We start from the raw sequence: 21,151 nt of genomic DNA on the forward strand, positions 1-21,151 counted from the left end.
AAATCCACAACCATCTTGTATATTCCATAATACCAAAAAAAAAAACGAAAACATCCCATATGCAGAAGCTGTTTCTAGTTCAGAAACTGCAGCAGAGGAGCTATGGGTCTTCCTGGTTTTTCCAGCCACTTTTGTGGAGTTCCTGAGCCAAAAGGAAGGAGAGATACGTTTGTAGCTTTTGTTTGCTTCTTGTGTCTGAAATATTCTTTTGTTTACTTGTGATAATTAAGGACTTTTATAGTTATCCTAACCTATAAACCATTATAAACTACGAGTAGTAGTTTGTCAGTCTTTAACTACTAGTATTACTGCTTGGCACTTTCGTCAACTTCTAGCTGCAACTTTCACAATAGAAGTTCCAAGAGAAAAAACAAAGAGAAAGAAGTTTTTTAATGGGATCTTCTCAGTCAATGGATGAGATGAAGTGAGGCCAGAAAGAAGACAGTTTCGACAGGATGAAGGGTCTAAATCAGCAGTAAATGCCAAGTAATTTGAATATTTGCTTTTGTCTTGTTTTTAGCTGTTCTAAGCAGCAAGACCGCTGGTCTCTTTCAAGCATTCAAGACTAGCAAATGAGTTTCTATCCAAAAATTTCTGGAGGCAATGGATACATTTATGAGTTGGCATGCGCCAGGAAACATTATTGGATTTCCGCAGAGATGTTGAGTTGCAGCAATAAAATGATTACCCATACTAAGATACGTTCTATTCTATTTTAGCTCTGAAAAAAAGGGGCCGATGGATTTCCTTATTTTGCTACGGTAAACAACCATATAGGCCCCCCTATTCTAACCTTAACCGTTATCACTGCCCTTATGCTTGGAGAAGTGAAAAGCACCAGTCCGAAAGAAACATTTTTATATTCTCTTTTTATGTCATATATATTACATCAACATAGTCTATTTTTATACAAAAATTACAAAATAAAAATAAAAAATTACAATCCAAATAGGACCTAAGTTTTTTCACGAAGGGCTTTTGGACAAAAAAAAATTATCTCATAAGCGACCCTAATTCTGATACCCTACAATAATCCAGAGACTCTCTTATTATGTTCAATGAATATCTTGCGGAGACAGCAAGTAGCAAGCAAATTGGTGCAATTTAACAAATGATTTCATTGGCATAGTCAAAAGGGAACTCGAGAAATCACAAAGGAGAAACACCTGCCTCTTGGATTACAACAATACACTGCTTGCAAAAGCGAAAAATAAAGAACTCTTACAATTGCTCTCACACTGCATAAAGAGGACGAAATTTTGATGCAAAAATTGATATTGCTCCAAAAGAGCACAACAGAATCCTGTGCCTTAAAGCAAAATCTTCACAACATCAATTTAGTCTCGAATTTCTGCTCTTCAGGTTTTACAAATCACTACAAAGCAAGGAAGAAGAGCTCTAGGATTGAGCAGATACAGTTCCTCTATGTTGGAATAAAGGCCTACTTTCCCAGCCAATGAATCGAACCCCGTCTGGCCAATCATTTCTTGCATGTTCTCCAGAGGCCTATGCACTCTCCCTGCTATTACTCTGCAGACTGCTTTTCTTCCAACTTCAAAGATTTCTATCGATTCAAAAGCTCTTCCACTAGTAGAAGTTGTGAAAACACCAATTCCACCTTTAAGTTCCTTCTTGGTAGAAAAGCCATTTCTTATTATTCGACACACACAGCACTTATCAGATGCACAAAGACTGGAGGCTCCATTCATGCCAAGAGAGCACGCAATTGTTGTACCATAAAACCTTAAAAGTTCATTACCATCTGCAAGACACCGAGGATGTTTCTTTGGGAGCTTACTGGCCTTGACCTTTACCATCTCTCTGTATTCTTCAAACCGAGCCAGAGTTTTCTGCATGTTGTGAACTTTCAAAACTTTTTCAATTCGACCACAATGGCTCTCGGATTTTAGCCAGCTCGACCGACAAATTATTTCCACAATTTTCCTTGATGAATCACCTTCCGCAAGTTCAGTTACTGTGTAACGATCAACATGCAAAGTTGAGTTAAAATACTGATCCAACTAGTTTCATGCTCAGTTTGCAGCCCTCAATCATATGTTACTAGTTAATTAGCAACCTGACAGACCTCATTAGGAGCAAGAATTAGAGTTTCGAAACTGAAGCAACCTATATTAACTTTACTTTTAATCAGATATGAGGTGGTACATTAGACGGAAGTTGAGTAAGCAGCCATCCAATTGCATTTGCAGAGAAATGACAAACTTAGAAATATTTAGATACAGTTATCTGGAGAAGCAAAGAACTTAACATCAGTCCTCTGTACGACTAAGAAATACATAGAGAGGGAAATTGGGCTACTGGCAAATAACAACAATCAAAAGCATACAGAAATCGGAAAGGAGCTCTATGAGAAATTACTGATAAAAGCTCAAACAATTATTAAGATCCCATCACCAGTGATTTATTAAGCTTTCTAGTTCAAGGGCTCAATTCGTATTCAACATTGATGGTGTGAACAAAGTGAAAAGTAAGGTTGGAGAAAGGTGCTTGGAAGTTGGAAAAGGTATTCTTCAGCAGAATGGAGATTTCTTTATAATTTTTTTTTTAATTTCTTTATGGATTTGTAGGGAAACAAGAAAGGAAGCAGGAAAGAAGATACTAGTACTCACCAGCATGTTTGGATAAATGATGTGCTTCAAGAGCTTCAAACTTCCCAAATTGCTCTCCACACTTGTGACATGTAACAGAAGAAGTTCCATTACCATCCATCTCAAGGGAAGCCCTTGGTTTTGGAGGAAAACCACTTCCCGCAAACCCACAGGCTTCCCTCTCTGTCAGAAGGGCAGTCGTTTTCCTAGGAGGAGTTGCTGGATACCTATATGAAGGATTAAAATAGTGCATTGTAGGGTGCCCTCCAGGCCCAGGTGTGCCGGGCCTTAAAGTGCCAACAAAAGTTGAGCCACCACCATTTTCACTGCAGTTACCACCACCGCCACCAAAACCTTCTGGGTACCCTCCAAAGCTTGTGATTTTGAGCTCACATCTTGAATTACTAAGAATCACTTCATGGGTTATTGGGTTGAGAAATTCACTGCTTCCTATGGATCTTGGACTGCAGCTAGGGGGTTTCTCCATGTGCCTCTTGCTTCCATGAATAACATCTTTAAGATTTGCTATAGACCTAGAACAACCAGACCTGCCTGCTTTCTTAGTCAATATAGCACTCAAGTGCTTCCTCGATTTTGGATCATGAACATCAGATGGCTCTGATTTGCAGTGTAAAGACTTCTTCAAGGAAAACCATACTGTTGGCATACTCTTCCCCTCCTTCATTCTTTCTATACAACTTTAAAGCAACTTTTCTCTGTTGCTTAAAGTACTTCCATCAAAAGCTTATCCTTTTGCAAAGCTATCCATCCCCTTTTTCGACCTCAAAGAAGCTGAAAGTACAAACTAAATTTCAAGAAAGCAACAATCTTTACTCTAGCCTGACATCACTTGTATGCAGTTCCCTTCTCATATTGAGAAACAAAAAGAAACCACCCGAACTGCATCTTCATGATAGTACTAGTTAACTTACTAGTAAATTTAAAAAGGAACTCCTCAAAAGACACCCATGAAAGTTGTCAAAACTGTCTTACACAACGTATGCAATCCAGCTACATCACATGAAGACTACTGCTTAGGAGTTCTATTCATTTGATTGGGTGTCAGTGAAGCATGAGAAATATGAAAGATAATCGACTCAAACCAGACATAAAATAAGATAGCCAAAACATAAGAGGGAGGAATTTTCTTTCCTTAACAAATAGGAGTGCAGGTTAATAGGCATACCATGAAATTCAAGAAAATGACAATCTGGACTGTGTGAACATGGCAAACTTACCTTGCGGTGGGCTGGTTTGGTAAGTAGTGACAGCAATAATAAATATAGCAGTAATTCATTCGATTGTGGCAAACACAGTAAAGAGTTCAAAACTGGGACAAGGAAATTGAAATTGCCTGACACCAGTTGTCACCTCATTCGAATTAAATGAACCCACAAGTCTGCATCTTCTCTTTTTAAATAAAAATCCAATCCAACCAAGGAATAAGCCCAGTGGTTTTGATGCAACTGTGCTCGCTCGCATTACTGCATTACAGATACATATGAATGCAGGACACAAGTACGGGAACGGGCCTTATACTGAAACTGATCAGTATTAATTATATAACTGGAGGGATAAATCATAAAAGGGACGGCGGTAAATATGAACCTGATGATATCCATGGACATTCAAGATTCATATGCAATTGAATAAGAGTAGTACAACTAGAGCTGCTCTTTGCTCATACATGTTGCATTAATTGATTGCATGTCAATTCCATGAATTGCTGGTAACAACATATCGACAGGATTGACTACGATAACTGAATTTTTCGGTCTTTCATCATTATCTACCAAGAAAAAAACAAATCACCAATTTTTACAGAGTCAAAGAAAATATGGAATTGTGATTTGGTTATTGATCCTATGTAATACTACCATAGAATGTGGCAACTGTGGTCCAGTCAAGGGATTTGTCTCTGACATGAGAAAAAAAAAAAGAGAATATATTTTAGGGTTAGGTTCCTTGAGAGAAGTTACAGAAAACAGGAGCCATTGGGCCATGGCAATTCAGCTCCCACACTGTTTTGTTTTGTGTTCTTTTGCTTTTGTTTTTGAGGAAAGGGTTCTTGGGACAAATTGTCTTGCTGATAAAGCCGAAATGTTACCAAAGGAATTTACACTGACTAGCCCTTGTACAGGGAGGCAATACCATGTTAACATATGAAGCTCTCAGTCCAATTTCTTCGCAGCCCGTTTTTTAAGAATTCCAGCTTGTCATTGGCATACACCGGAGAGTTGGCACCAAGAAACCTAAATGACAGGGTTGATAGAGCATATGTTTCCACTTAGAATGAGGAATGGAATGAACTTTAGCTAAAGAGTTAATTTCACAAAGGTTTCATTTCGAGAATTATGTGCATCTTTTGAAAGAATAAAGAGAAAAAGGGACTAAATCCACAAACTAGTTTGTAATAAGACATACATATACTAATATTTCATGCTAAGAGAGACCTTGTATCTTATAAGAGAAAAGGGAAATTATTGTGCGTGAGAATTATGTCATGTATCATGAATTCCGTTATAAGACTTGCATCATCGTCGCGAAAGAGTGTAAAATCATTAGGATAGTTTCACATTCCTCCCATGAAGTTTCTCATAGTCGGAAGAAACCCTCCTTACAGTTGGATAATACACTTACTGTTCTTATTTTAACATTTAATTGTTGCAAAACAAACCAAAAAATTTTTTAATATTTTTTTTCTAATAGGAAAGATTTGGAATTTAAGAAGCGAATAGGCAGAAGGACGATTAGAACCAAGACTTCTAAATTTTGCGGTCTCAACCTTAACTAATACATCAAAACATTTTTCTAACAAGGGAAGGGGATGGGTGTTACAAAACAAAACAAATATTTGTAAATATTTTTTCTAATATGGAAGAAGTGGAATTTAAGAAACAAGTAGGTAGGAGGAGAATTAAAATTCAAGACTTTCAGATCTTGGAGTCTCAACTAGATCTTGTGACCTCAACTTATAACTAATAGACCAAAATATTTTTCTAATAAGAGAATTGTGGATTTAAGAAACAAGGAAGATGTCTCAACTAGATCTTGTGACCCCCGGAAAGACATGAAAAAAAACGGCTCGAATGATACGATCCCTCTGTCACCCCAAAATGAAAGGGTGATCTCGTAGTTCTTGGTCTGTGAAGATGCGTTGTTAGGTCAATTTTAACTAATAGACCAAAACATTTTTCTAACTAATAGACAATCTTGTGACCTTAACCTTAACTAAATAGACCAAAATTTTTTTTTTCTAATAAGAGAACAGTGAGGTTTAAGAAATAAGGAGGAGTTTCAACTATATCTTGTGACTTTAATTTTAAATCTAATGATCAAAATAATTTTCTAATAAGAGAATGGTGAAATTTAAGAAGTAAGGAAGGAGCATTTTTCTAATAAGAGAATGGTGGGATTTAAGAAAGAGGAGAGAAGAAAAGGGAATTTGAATCCAAACTTCTGAATCTTGAAATCTCAATCACAACCACTAAATTACCATTAAATCTCTTTTTAATACCCAGAAAACAAGAATGTGAGTGAAAAATATTACATTAGGATGAAAAAGAGAAAAAGAAAACGGGAAAATGAAGCAGGCGGAATTAGAATTCAAAAATGTCAAGCACGAGATGCATAATCTTATGGTCGCTACTCTCCAATCGCTGTTGTTCCCTTGCCTCAATTTTTTCCCTTCTAACTGTCTTCATCTCTTTATTTCCCTAAGTTACTTTTTTGGTCATTAGCTTTCCATTTTTTAACCCCTCAATTTTCTTGTGTTTCTAACACAAAACATAACAAAGAATAATTGCAAAGAAGTTTTGATTTTCTATACGAAAGATTTGGTGAAAATAGTATTTTGGGTTTACCATTTTCCTTTCACGCAGCCTATAGAGGTTAATGTAATTATCTAAATATGAGGGGTAGTATCCTGCAATTACGTCAAACCATAGGGGAGTAGAATAACTTTTCACTTAACTCTTAGCGCAGACCTTGGACCTTGGCCCACAACTGCAACTCTTCAAATTGCATGGTTGCATCCATAGAAATTTGGGTCCACTCTTTTTATCTGGATTTTATGAGCTCCTGTGCTGGACCCGTGATCAATGGGTCATGGTTGTTGGAGGGAAGTAAAAATTAGCCGAATGCCAAATACAAAGCCATTGGACACTTGGCCGAACCAGGGAGTCAAATCGCTGTCAGATGGACAGTTTCTGAGAGGCTTCGTTCAATTTAACAAAATGTAACTTTGTTTATTCAGAATGTAAATCAATTTCAACATAATATAAATATGAAATTTTATAAACCTTCCTGAATGGTTGCAACCTGGTCACTCATTCCACTAGGGCCGATGCAACTTTTGATTATGTAAACGCAGCACAAACGAAGCCAAGTTGTCTACAAGTTTGGGGAAAAAAAAAAAGCACATTAATTGCTTTGTGAATTGTGAAGAAATAAATAATAGGCTTAGCAGAGCGATTAGCTGTTTAAATTGGTGATTTAATAGCGGCTTCATCATCTTAGAGGCGACACATGGCACATCTATTCAGTCATCCAATGCCAGCACGTGTTGATGATATGGCTTCAGTTCTAGTTCATGAACCAATAATACAGGCTGGCGTTGTTTGGATTGCATTTTCTTGAATTTTTTGTAGAAAAATTACTGTAACGATTTGATGTATGTGAGGGAAAAAGATAATAAGGAAATGTGATCACAAAAAACGACGCAATTTTTCGTCGGAAAATGGCTGTCCAAACGGGCCCTAGCTGGAAGTAGATTAACCAACTTATTTTGTATGATCAATGTATCAAACTATTTCTCGATTTCTGTCTCCCTAAACTCAGTACATTAGTAGATTATATGCATTTTAATTTCTAGACGACCTTCATTTATGAAAATCTAAAATGTAAGTTAAAATTTTTTTTTTCTTTGAGAAGATCATGTGGTAGATTGATTCAGATTTCTCTGTCTTCCTTAGATGGACTAGTTTAAATTCTTCCAAGTTTTTCTTCTTTTTTTTTTTTCACTCACAAAGTATATTTGTTAGTCCGATCAAAGGCTCATAAAAGATGCACCCGTGCTTGTCAATGGGCCTGGGCGTCGGAATCCGAACTCAGATAGAGTAATTTCCATAATACATGTCATAACTGTATTGGGCTCACTCAATTTGGGTCCAGAACCAGCAATCCATTATGACAAATCCAAACCATTGGAAATGAAAAAGGACAAAAGTTAATTAAAAAAAAAACTTCAATCACTTGCTGAAGGGAAACCATCTCACACGAAGATAAACGTCCATTTTTGATTGTCTTATATTAAGAAGGAACTTCAATCACTTTGCAGCCTGATTGACAATTTGGCACAAATAAAGTAAAACATCTAACAAAAATATTTTTATTGGAGTTAATCCTGATTATATACACTATCAAGATTAAATGCGTGCACATATATAAAATTTAGATTTTAAGTTCAAATTTAAATTACGCATCATATATTCAATAATGAAAGTGTACACGGTGTTGTTAGTGTATATAAAAATAATTCTTTTCTTTTTCATAGTATTAAATTGATTGGAATAGGGTAATCCATTTTAAAAGGGGGGAAAACAAAGAAATGGGGTATGAGGCCATACTTAAGCCAAATCTAGTAGGAACTTGGCTTTTTACATCTGATGGAAGCTCATCGGGACGACCAAATGTAGCTAGAAACAGCCTCCAAGTTTCTTTCCATCAAAGAGGTTCTACTTTTATTTCCTTTTGGCAACCCATTCTACGACGTACTTCTAATAATTGACTGATTACAACCAACTTTCTTGGATTACACCAACAGAAGTTCCAATCCACTCCACATAAAATTGGTTCCATATATCATCCACTACTATCACAAATTTTTTTCCCTTCTCTTTAAGGCATGGAACAATTTTTCGGCGGTTATCTTATTTTAATTTGACCTGAGATATCCAAAGTTTATGGCTCTGGCAATGACATTCTGTAATCTGGGAGTGCTCGCCTCTTGCGAGGTAGTGACCCAGTAAACATAACCCAAAAATCAAGTTCCATTCAAGAGATTCTTATAAATACATGAAGCCAAAGTGGTTTTGCCAACACCAACCATACCATAGATACCAATACATGAAGAAAAAGTTCGTGCAGTGCTCCCACGACAAAGTTTATTTGCAGCGCTACATGTGAAAGAACTGAAGAAGTAATCAATTATTATATACTTGTAATATTAGAACATTTTTAGAGTTCTTATGAACTGGACATTGATTTCTTCTACCGAGCAAAACACTTGACGATGGCCAGGAGCAAGAGGTCCAATCAGTTTTAGCCAGCTATCATCCATCGTCGCACTACTAGAAAAGTGCCCACGAGAACTCAAACAGAACTTGACCCAGACAAGCCCTTAACCATGACTACGTGATGCATCACGACAGACATGGATGGTAACACAAACTAGAAATACTCGCAAGAAGGTGATTATATGGTACTTCCGTATCTGGTATGGAAAAAGTCACATTTATAATTTCATATCGTACCCAGAGACTCCCAAGGGCACTCACAAGCAACCAGAAGAGTACGAACTATAAGTGGAAGGTGATGTCGCATTTACCCTAGAGTAGTCCTGAAATTGCGCAGGAATCACATTGCGGATCTGGATTGTCAATGAATGAAAACCAACAAGACAACCAGCAAATCATTATGCTAATGCTAATTGTCCTCTTCGGCCTTGAAACAAACTAAGAGAGAGAATTGAATTGGCAAAGGCCTTGCGTTAAAGTCAGCCAAGCAGACAATCAATCAAGGCCAGATAGCATCCTATACAAATAAAGCTCATTCATGCAATAAAGTAATATATTCCCATCAAAAGCCGAAGTTAATACAAGCAGCAGTTCAAATACCAATCCAACCAATTTCTCTACCAAGGTATCTTCAGCAAACCAAGCAATTATCAACTTGTACAATTAAAAAGTTTGTCACCCACTCGTTTGCTCCATCAGTTGCAGGAGCCAGTTGATGTATTAAATACAAATTATTGGCACGCTAAAAAGGGGACACATCCATCCATCATCACATACAACAACTAAGAGAAGAAAGTCGATAAACTAAGGAAACCATTACCGAACAACATCGGTAACTAAATTGCGTAGAATTCAGTACCAAGATAGCAGAAGCCTCATTGAATCAATCTCTCTCATAAATATCAGCATTTCACAACTGTTAGAACGATAGCAGAACCAGTTCAGATTCATTGATCCATTCGTCCATTTATATTCACATAGAACTAACATCAAACCTAAAAACACCTATCACTAAAAATTCAAAAAAATACCCAAAAAAAAACAACAACAATTAAAGCACCACTACGTTGATCTGACCCTCAATACCCTCATACTTATAAACCCTAAAAGACAACACAGCTAATTTGATTTCAAATTGATCAAAGCTAAGTCTCCAGCTACTATCTTTTTCTGTTCATCATCTAGTCATCCTCTGCCGGCTTGGAGGAGGTTCCAGTCTTCTTTGGAAGCAAAAGGTTGTGAATGTTTGGCATCACTCCACCATTAGCAATGGTCACATCCCCAAGAAGCTTGCTCAACTCCTCATCGTTCCTCACAGCCAACTGAATATGCCTTGGCACAATTCTGGTCTTCTTGTTGTCCCTTGCTGCGTTTCCAGCCAACTCAAGCACCTGAGATCACCCAATACCCAAACATTTATTAGCAAACATTCTATTTAACAATCCTAAAGCCAGAGATCTGAAATCCTAAAATTGAAAACACATCCAACTGCCCACTTCATTGGTATAAAAAGTGGTTAAAAACTATCCATTGAGTTAACAACCGATTAAATCGAAACCAAACATTCCAAGATCTTATAGTCAGAAACCCTAGAAACTAAAATTTCAAATTTAGCCAAAAAAAATCACCAAATTAATACAGATAGAATAGAACCCTAGAAATTAGGGATCTAAACGTATCTTTGAAATTAAAAAGAAAACAAGACGTCCGTCGTCCAATTCAATCGACTAAAAAGCCAATTATTGAAAAATAGAACTAGAAACCCTAACAATTGGGGCATTTCAGACAAGGTTGAAATTAAAAGAAATCACAAACGAAAATATGCTGTACCTCAGCAGCAAGGTACTCAAGCACGGCAGCGAGGTAGACGGGAGCTCCGGCACCAACACGCTCGGCATATTTTCCGGCCTTAAGGAACCGGGCGATACGACCAACGGGAAACTGAAGCCCGGCCTTGCTGCTCCTCGACTGGGCCTTCTTCGCAGCTCCGGAACCTAGAGTTTTTCCACGGCCCGCCATAGATTTCACTAATTAATTCCTGAAAGTGTTAAAGATTAGAAAGATTGACGGAAGAGAACTCAGGAGAGTTATGGGCCGGGAGAGAGAGGGAGTTTGTGAGTGGCTTGCGTACGAGGGTCGGTTTGGGATTTATATAGTGGTTAGGGATTTTAAAAGCAACCAATCAGTTAAAGGTGCACGGATCGTGAAAGTGAAGCGTTGGATGAACTTGTGAACGAACGGTTGGATTTAGTATTGCAACGCACTTCGCCGCTTGAAGGATCCTGTTTTGTGTGGCGATTTGAAACAACGTGGGGTGTTGGATTACGTGGGGAATCCGAATTTGACATTTCTACCTTGGTCTTACTTACAATTCAAGTTAGGCTAAAGGGTTAATTTCGGAAACCTATTATCAGAAACCTCCCCGAAGTTTCTAACAGTTTCATTGCCCTCCCCTAAAATTTCTAAATATCAAAAACCTCCCCTATTAAGTCATTGGAGTCTAATTATCACATCAATTATTGAAAATGACTTAATTATCCACACATTCTAAAATATCAAAAACCTCCCCTATTAAGTCATTGGAGTTACTGAAAATGACTTAATTATCCACACAACTTGAGAGATATTTCCCATTTATGTTCATATGATTAGTTAAATTGTTATTAACTAGATTTAACAGAAATAATGACAATTTAAAAGTTTTTTTAAAATATTTCTAATATGTCATTACAAAAAGGGGTAGATGTAAACACCCTTCTGTGATTGATAATTGATATGCATGAGTAGAAGTAATGATTCAAACTTTAGTGATTTTTGTGGAATAAGAGAAATAGAGCTTCTTTAATCATATCTAAGGATTTAGGAGACTTGACAAGGGAATTTGCTCTCAAAATTTTGGTGTCTAAGATTTTGCTCTTAAATTTTGGAAATTTTTATTATATTATTGCAGATGTGAAGGTAATTATTGATGGTCATGCTTAATAGTCACCTTACAAGTGAAAAAGAATAACTTGTATCAAACAAAAAATAGAAAACATGATATTATGTAGTTTGTATTATGTTCTGTATGATCTGCTCCATTTGGTGATTGGTTTCAATCATAGTGTTTTTCCTTTTTTTTTATCCTAATTGTTATTTTTGTTGTCATAAAAAACAAGTGTTGATGTTGTATGAAATATAGGTAAAGATTGTTAGTTGGATGCTACCAAATTGAAAATTCTTTTAATTATGACAATTTTTTTTCTTGCTTGTGAATATTCAACAAATGGTCATTTTTAAATCGAAATATTGGCTATAGTAGAGTTTATATGTTTTGTTTCTCTTGTAGCAGATTATGCAACTGATGTGTTATAATAAATGTAATAATATAATATTACACGTGCAATATGTAAATGAGACTTTGAGTTGCTAAACTTGTTATAGAGTTAGAAAGTTGATCTTTTGTTTACGCTCTATGAATGCGGTAACAGTTACATCGCCTCACATTTAATAAAGTTAAAATAGATATATATTGTTTTAGTAAATTAACTATATAATGCAAAGCTTAGGAGTAGTTATGAATTAAATTGTTTTCTTTCTCCTAATACCAATTTTATATTGTTTTTGTATTTGAATTGAACTGATTTTTTACTAGCTAATTAGTTTTAGGGGAGATTTCTGATATTTTGAAAATCTTAAGGGAGGGCAGTGAGACTATCAAAATCCTCAGGAGAGGTTTCTAAACTTATCCTTAGGCTAAATTTTCTTTTAAGTACAATAATTTTAGGATTAATTTTGATACACAGACACTTAATATACCATCACTATTAGATGCACAATAATTCATTTAAATTTAAATTTTGCTATGTGTTATATAGGCATACATGTAATCATAATAGTATATTATCATCAGTGTATATAAGATTAACTCTTTGCTCTTGAGCATAGCAACAATTCTCAAAGACATTGAGGAGCTAAGATGAATGTTTTTCACACACAAATAAAAGGATTTTTTCTATTTTGTGAAAGCACGCAATTAGAATATAAAATAAAAGGGCACATATTAAAATACTTATATTATACCTAATTTAACACATAAATATACATGCTCTATTTATTGACACTTTCCCAAAATAAATACTTTTGCTAAAAAAATGATAAATTTTATATACATTGACAGTGTATACATTATCACCGTTAGATTTATGATAAATGTACAAAAGTTGAATTTCAAATTCAAATTTTGTATAGTTGTTATTCATCTAAAACTGATAATATATACACTGTTAGTATAAGAAACATTAATAAAAAAAAAACTAATACATGAACATTTCCTAACAGGTGTCTCGAACCAAACCCTATAAAATATAGGGAATGGATCCATGTATACATTTTAGACAGCATACTCAATCCTTAATTTAATAAACTTTAGCCAAAAAAAAAGACCTTTGTAGACAGCTAATTACCAATTCCACCTCTTGTCATGGGCAAAATTCTCAAAATATTGCTAAAATAAAAATTTGTCATAAAATTGGTGCAGTCTGGGAGGCGTTTCTGATTTAGAAGTCGCCGCATTTCCGATACGAGGCTTCCAATAAAAATACTTTTAATTTTCATTTTATTTTGGTTGCTTTAGTTTTCTTTATTTTATTATTTTTTGCAAAAGCTTCGCTGCTCATTTGCATTCACTGTTTTTTGATGAGCGGCGAAGCTTTTGCATTCACTGTATTTTTTATTTTTTTTTTGCAATCTTTCGCCGCTCATCAAGCATTCATTTTTTTCCGCTGATGCCGCAAATCAAATTTGAGCGTCAGTTTTTTTTCCCGGCCAAAATAAATTTTTTAAAAGTGAAATCACAATTTTTTTAAAAAGTGATTATGTTTTTTTTAAAGTAAAACCGCAAATCTCAATTGCAGCGATAGTTTTCCCACTGTCCATCACTAACCAACGGTCGTGGTTCCGCAGCTTATTAATTTTTTATTTCTTTTATAAAAAAAGTGACGGCTATGCCCTAATTTTTTTAAAAAAAAATAATGCCGCAATTTGAATTTGTGACGTTAGTTATCCACCAGATCTACAAAATTAAAGGTACTGATTTAATCCAAAAACAATTTCCAATCAAAGTAGCACTACTCCAATTAGGACGAAATCTACCACACAGAAGGATTTATTGGAAATGTGGCTATTCAACCGCATCGCGCGATAAAGGCAAGATGTGCGTTGATGGGTGATATTTAGAATTTTTGAATTTTTTTATCGAACTCGTAGTTTTATTATCATTTAAGTTCATATGCTAATTATTACATCCTATAAATATTGTTCAATTTTTCATTATTTATCATTATTTAAGTTAACATTAACATTAAAAAATTTCAAAAATATGACTTAGGCAAATTTTTATTAGTATTTTAATAGCATACTTGATTATTTACTAAATTTATAAAATTAACATAATATCGTATATTAATTTTTTGACAATTCTGGTTTATAATAGGATTTTAGTAATACGGTTTTAGAAAACTAAAAGAAAACTAAAGCAACCCAAAATAAATGAAAATTAAAAGCATTTTTACTGGAAGCCTCACATCCGATTTGCGGCGACTCCTCATTTAGAAACCCCTCTCAAATATCACCAATTTTGTGGTGATTTTTAATTTTGACAATATTGCAAGAAATTCGCCTCATTACAGTATGAGGGCTTGAAAATTAGGGGTTTCATGTTACGTAAAATGTTAAACGCTAAATCCTAATTAAGCCTAATTTATTATCATTATTACATTCTATAAATATTGTTCAATGCTGCATTATTTATCATTATTTAAATTAACATTAACATTAAAATATTTCAAAAATATGACTTAGTCAAATTTTATTTGTAATTTAATAGCATATTTGATTATCATCTAAATTTATAAAATTAACATAATTCTAATATTATATATTAAATTTTTGATAATTCTAGTTTATAATAGGATTTTAGTAATACAATTTAGGAATTTTGATTTTAAAATTAGGGTTCAAAGGTTACACAGTGAGGGACTTGAAAATTAGGGTTTCATGTAAAATGTTAAACTCTAAACCCTAATTAAGCAAGAAAAAAAATAACTTTCGCCGCGATTACATTTTATTAAAAAATAAAAGGAATGTATCGCCACTCGTGAGATGATCTGCGACGCGAAAAAGATTAAAACTTTGCAAAATAAAAAAAATTAAATTTCTTCGCCGCTCATTTCTTGGGCGGCGAAGCTTTTGGAAAATTTAAAAAAAATAAAATAAAACCGTCGCCCCTTGTGATGAGCAAAGGTAGATTTGAGCAGCGATGGAAAAGCTTTTGCAATTTTGCATAAAAAAATAATAAAAACGTCGCCGCTTATGGAATGAGCGGCGAAGCTTTTGCAAAAAAAAAAAAAAAAAGAAAGCTAAAGCAACCCAAAATAAATGAAAATTAAAAGTATTTTTATTAGAAGCTGCACGTCAACGACGCAGCGACCCCTAATTTGGAACCCACCTTCCAAGGACACCATTTTTTGACAATTTTCAATTTTGACAATATTCTGAGAAATTCGCCCTTGTCACGTGTCCTCAAGCCATAAAATAGAAGAATCCTAGATAGAATAAGAAATGTTGCAAGTCATAAATTGGCTCAGCTTGCTGCTAAGCTTGTAAATAATGCCAGGGGGAAAATTTTCCCTATGTGGCTGAAAGAATGAACACAATAAGACATGAGGGCAGTTTTTCATCTTATGTAGGAGTAACTATTTCTGGTATTATCAAGATTCCGGATACGTGTGTATATATACATATATGTGTGTGTATGAATTGTCGTTTGACATGAAAAAATGTTCAGTTATAAGAAAAAATCCGGAAAAGTGATGAATAGTTAGGTCTTGTTCCACAAAACCAATTCATGCAGTATCACTTCACCCAAAGCAAGTAAAAAGAAAAAGAAAAAAAAAAAAATCCACGTTTAAACCCCTCACCAGAATATTGTGAAGGGAAAAAAAAAAGAAGAAATGTTAAAGTGCATATACAATTACGTAAGCGAGGTCATGTATTGTAAGTCATTTCTTCATACAACTTTTCTCTGATTTCTGCAAGAATTGATTTACAGAATATCAGCCCAGTTTCCACCAATCAAGGATGCATGCGTCCATGATCCACCCTTATTATCAAGCTCCTTCAACACTGCCCATGCAAAATCAGAATGCAAGTCCAAAACAACAAAATTTCTTGCTAGTTTACAATCCAAAGATGCTAATGCTAATCATCGTAAAATATTCAGCTAATATGAATCAATAGAATGGCTTAATCCCTAATAATGAGTAACAACCTTCGAGAAATCCTAGCAAGTGAAGAAAAGAAGAAGAAAAGATCAGCGAAAAAGTACTCGAGTCCTTTCAACAATTTCATTCTCAATTATCTTTTGGCGCTTGAGTGCTTAAACACCAGCATCATCATCCTCTTCGTAATTGACTCAGTCTTCAACAGTACCCAGATCATCTTCTTGAACTCCTCCGGCTTCAACCCCACCCTGGCCATCTTCTTGAGCTCCTCCGTCTTCAGCACCAACTTGACCATCTCGTTCATCTCCTAGGTTTCCAACACCTGCGCCCTCGTTGACGAGGAGATGACCATCTTGTTCGTCACCCTCAAAATCTTGTCCGTTTTGATCTGCATAAATCATTTCAGCAACATCGTATAGTTCACCTACTCTTCCATTTTCATAACCCCAAATCTTCATTGACAAGTTATATATCTCCTCGCGCCATGGGTTTGCGAATTTTACACTATCGTCGAATTCCATCATCCTTATAGTTTCGATTCTGTTGAAGTTCTCCTCCAGCATCAAGATTCTGTCTACCAAAAGGTCCTGTGGTATGTTGGGAATCGGTATATTGCCAAGAAAGTTGTAGAACACATCAGAGTCAGGTTCAGGGACCGCTCCACCATTGCCAGTTATGAACTCATAAAGGGCCCTCAAGATTGCGGTATCCATAACATCCTGCGCCTCATCAACAACGTCGTCAAGATCATCAGGATTCTCTACGACAACTCCCTTTTCATGAACAGCATCTGAATCTTGATTAATCTGACCCCATATTAACTGAGACAATCGAAATCTCTCCTCCAGATAGCGGTTCATGAAATGTGTGTTGATGCCTCGACTTCGGACAATATCCCGAAAAGACTCCTCCATGAAAAGAAGTGCACGGGTCAATCTTTCTTGAGAAATGTTTGCAAAGCCTTTTGCCCACACAAATTGGTGGAATTCAGGAGAGTTAGCACTGGGGAAAACCCAGAATCTGGTGCGGTACTTAAGCATTAAGTTGAGGATTCTAAGATACTCCTCGCGAAGGTTCCTCGGTGGCACTCGTCCTCCTCCATCACCAATCTTGAATTTCTTGGCGGCTGGTTCGTTTCCTCCGGATGTTGACATTTCTCTTGATGAAGCTTCTTCTTCTTCTTCTTTTTTTTTTATTTTTTTATTTTGAGAAAGAGAACAGAAATTAAAGAGGGATAATCCTAGAAGAGGCAGAGAGATCAAGAATACAACTTTTGAAGGTGGCTAGCTACTTCAGGACCCTGGTTACTGATTCACCAGTAATAATTTCTCTGTTTTTTTTTTTTTGTTTGGCTAATTTGTCTCTGGGATGTTGTTTTAGTAGCAGTAATTTCTTGCTTGGAAAATGAAAGCTGGTATGGTGAGGATGATGGTAGGGAAGAGGATGGTGTAGTATCTACTATTATACTTTGGATTGTTTTGGATGGTAGGGAAGAGGATTGTTTTGCAAATTCGGAATTCTTGTTGGTTATCTGATTTCAATCCTTGATTTATTTTACTTTCCAGTTTTAATTTCTCTTTAAATTGAAAATTGGGCTGGGTGAGTGCAGGGTAAGAAGGGATCGTTGGTGGCGAATTCGGCTGTTTGGAAACCGTCTGGGGCCCGAATCCAGCTTCAAGTTACCCACTTCAATATTTCCTGGCACCTGTTGAAATTGGCCCTTTTTATCAGCTTTCAACTAATCCTAGTTTTGTAAATATTTCTACATATATCATTCGCTATATCCATTGATAAAATATAAATACTGGGTCACGAAGCACTAGTACTAAAAGAAGAAAGAAGGCTATGCTGGATAGAAAGTCGTTTGCTTTTCCGTGGTTAGATAAGATTTTTACAATTTGACTTTTATTTACTCTTTTTTGGCTTCTTGGCCATAAAGATGAATCTGATAATACATCATTTTATGGTCGGTGGGCGATCTATTTGAAGAATACAAGGCTTTCTGGAGTTGGATTATTCTACCTGAAACTCATTATCCATTTATATTGATAAGTTCAAATTATATTTTTCCGTCCCCGTAAATATCATCACAAAATTCACAGGCCAAGAGTGACTTTACCACGGCTGTAAGGATTTCAGCGTCTCTTTTTCCATCTATTTTTAAAAATTAAACCATCACTTCATGTATATATATTCTCAAGTTCGATAACCAAAATTTATATTTATCGTGTTATCTGTGATTTTCTAAAATTTTGTTGCTCATTTTCCCTATTTGAGTGTGTATAGGTAGACCGGTCATCTAGTTAGAATGTATAACCAATGAGTAAGCCTGATTTGGACAACACTTACGCCAGTCTTCTTGATTCATGGACTGCCTTTGCAGCAGCCAAGAGGGTTCGGAGGCTTGAGTTGGACTTGTCATCCTTTTTGAAACCTAACAGGAGTTTGGATGAGATCTACTGTTTCCCATCGGCTTCAAGTTTGGAATGGAAGGCACTGACTTCCCTAGTGCTGCATTCTGTTGATTTAGTTGAAGAACATCTCTTGCATCTCTTTTCTGATTGTCCATTGCTGGAGAAGTTATCTGTTACTGATGCCACCATCTTTGCTTAACTTGAGGCTTCAATCGCCTAATCATAAGCTGAAGCACTTTGGAATTATATATTGCCAGGGGTTGGAGGCTATTGAGGTTGTTCCAGCCCTCAATTTTAGCTGTTTTGTATATAAAGGACCCACGATAAACATGCTCTTCGCAGACGTTCCTCAACTTTCTTCAGTTTCTCTTATAGGGGCACCTAATAACAGAATTGATTTTTGCAAGGATTCAGTAATTACCAAATTCGACCAGTTTCCCTTCTCTATGTCACAGCTTCAGATGCTTGCTTTGGATCTGGATATGGTAGTTGTCAAGAGTTATTACCTGTTTCCTAACACCTTTCCAGAGTTTAGGAATATTCGCTAACTGGAATAGAAGTTCTTTGCGTTTTATGAGCAGAGCATCCTTTTGCTGTGTTCGCTCATCCATGCGTCGCCTGGTTTGCATAAACTGGAGCTCCAACAAAACCAATAAACTTTTCTCAAGAAAAAGGATACTCCAGAACCCCGTCTCCAACTCTCCCTTCAGTCAAGAAATTGGTGCATTTTTTCTTCCACAAAAATGAGTTCTCTCGACCCAACTGATGAGTACCAACGTGATCAGCAGTACGTTGTAATCCTCCAGTTGATGATTCAGTACCAGTTTGAAACAGGGGAGTTTCCCATGGCTGAATCTTTAGCATTTTATGAATACGTCAAGGGAAGCGAATTGCTACCAGATATCACCACGTATCAATTGAAGATCAAGAGTTGGTTCCTGAGGAAGCTTTTCCAGATGAATGTTAGACAGGATGGTGAAGAACCAATTTTCAACGATCCTTCCCTGAAGCAGAGGTTTGAATTGTCGAAAAAGATATGGGGTGGTAGCCGCTTTCAAGAAGATGATGCTCAAAACTATGATGAAGATTGTTTTTTAGTTCATCCCCATACCGTAAAGCCTGTTACATTCTCCGCAAAGAAAAGACGTCGTCTTGATCATGATCATCAAGATAATCAAGAAATTACTGGCGAGAATGATGTTGAGGTTGATCTTCGAGACAAGGATTTTCAGGACATTGCAATCTTGAAGTCCATTCTTTACTTCCACCACAACAGCAGAAAGATCCCTCCTCCGGGCTCTATTGAACTGCATCAATTTGTCGGGGAATCAATACTCAGGCGTGGAATTACTCGGGCTGATTTGGCGGAAAGGATAGTTGGGATGGAGGTTTCTTTCAGGAATATTACTGAAGCAATGGGTACTCAGGATGTAAACTTCCCAGATTCCCTTGAACAGGAAAAACATGACTTGTCAAGACAAATATGGGGCGATAGACGATTTCAAGATGGTGCAGAAGACGACGTTGAAGATGAAGAAGATGATGCTGAAGACAACGTTAACGAAGAAGAAGAAGATGATGATGATGGTGGTGATGATGATGATGCAACTTCGAAAGTGTACTGAAAGCTGAAGTGATTCCCTTTCAGGTACTTTAATTTGTTTTCCATGGTAAGATTTTTTAGAAAGGTTGCTTGCTCCTGATTAGAGTTTTTGGCTCTTCCATATGCCAAATTGGGCGGGGTGGTATTGTTAGCATAATAATTCCGTTCCGATCGATAAGCGATAAAAACAGTAACCACACAGAATCGCATTGTAGTAAACATGGGTAGCCATAAAGTGCCCAAGTGTAGCAATTCGCCAAAGGCAGTTAAATTTGCCCTTTTAATCGAAATTCTTGAAGAACTTGATACAAGTTCCCGTACGTTTTATCTCATGTCTTTCTTCCTTAATTTGGTATTTACAAGATGTTGTAAAGTCTATTCTTCATTTAACGTAGCTTTAGATATTTAGGTTTTTTTTTTTTTATTAATTAGTTCTTTAATCGATTGTTGACAAGCAAGAAAAGGAGCCATGCACATAGCTGGTTTCTGCACATGGGTGGCGTTCATCGTTAGAGTCTGCATGGTTGCATGCATGCACACGTATGTCATTAGCGGAAACGGATCATATTTTCTCATTTTCAAACAGTATATTACCGGGTCAATCTTGTGTATGCATGAACTGTTCCAGATATTCTATATATGCGTACTAACAAGGAAGCAGCAAGAAGAACCTCTTCAGTAATGTCATTATGACATTTAACCTCGTTGAAAATTTTCGTCCTGCAGCAATAATTTGCTGCAATCAAAGTATCAAACCAAAAACGCACCAAAAAAAAAAAAAAGTATCAAACCAAAAGAATAAGGTCGGATTTGCGCTAGCATTTAAACAGAAAAATCGTTGAAGGAGGTCATTGAACCGAGTAAACAGAAATGGTAATAGCAGAAGATGTATTCACTCACTTTTCAGGCAAAAAATTAATTTTGCTGAAGAACTAACTTCGATGCACTTCTGCTCTTGAATATTGCA

At 36.0% G+C, this 21,151-nt stretch overlaps 3 protein-coding genes across 3 annotated transcripts; 1 reads left to right on the forward strand and 2 right to left on the reverse strand.

The window, feature by feature from the left end:
* Window positions 1-1,083: 1,083 nt before the first annotated feature.
* Window positions 1,084-3,956, reverse strand: LOC113772239. Its single transcript, XM_027316835.1, has 2 exons — window positions 2,631-3,956; window positions 1,084-1,975 (listed from the first exon to the last, which is right to left on the reverse strand). Exons 1-2 carry the CDS (start codon window positions 3,292-3,294, stop codon window positions 1,359-1,361), a joined length of 1,281 nt encoding a protein of 426 aa, XP_027172636.1. The 5' UTR covers window positions 3,295-3,956; the 3' UTR covers window positions 1,084-1,358.
* A 5,754-nt stretch (window positions 3,957-9,710) lies between these two features.
* Window positions 9,711-11,033, reverse strand: LOC113770043 (histone H2A.6). The gene is made up of 2 exons (XM_027314392.1): window positions 10,736-11,033; window positions 9,711-10,296 (listed from the first exon to the last, which is right to left on the reverse strand). Exons 1-2 carry the CDS (start codon window positions 10,922-10,924, stop codon window positions 10,087-10,089), a joined length of 399 nt encoding a protein of 132 aa, XP_027170193.1. The 5' UTR covers window positions 10,925-11,033; the 3' UTR covers window positions 9,711-10,086.
* A 7,453-nt stretch (window positions 11,034-18,486) lies between these two features.
* Window positions 18,487-19,129, forward strand: LOC113771940. Its single transcript, XM_027316486.1, has 2 exons — window positions 18,487-18,753; window positions 18,839-19,129. Exons 1-2 carry the CDS (start codon window positions 18,487-18,489, stop codon window positions 19,127-19,129), a joined length of 558 nt encoding a protein of 185 aa, XP_027172287.1.
* The last annotated feature ends 2,022 nt before the right edge of the window (window positions 19,130-21,151 follow it).

The sequence above is a fragment of the Coffea eugenioides genome, chromosome 5 (genome assembly GCF_003713205.1).
Source record: "Coffea eugenioides isolate CCC68of chromosome 5, Ceug_1.0, whole genome shotgun sequence".
Classification (NCBI taxonomy): domain Eukaryota; kingdom Viridiplantae; phylum Streptophyta; class Magnoliopsida; order Gentianales; family Rubiaceae; genus Coffea; species Coffea eugenioides.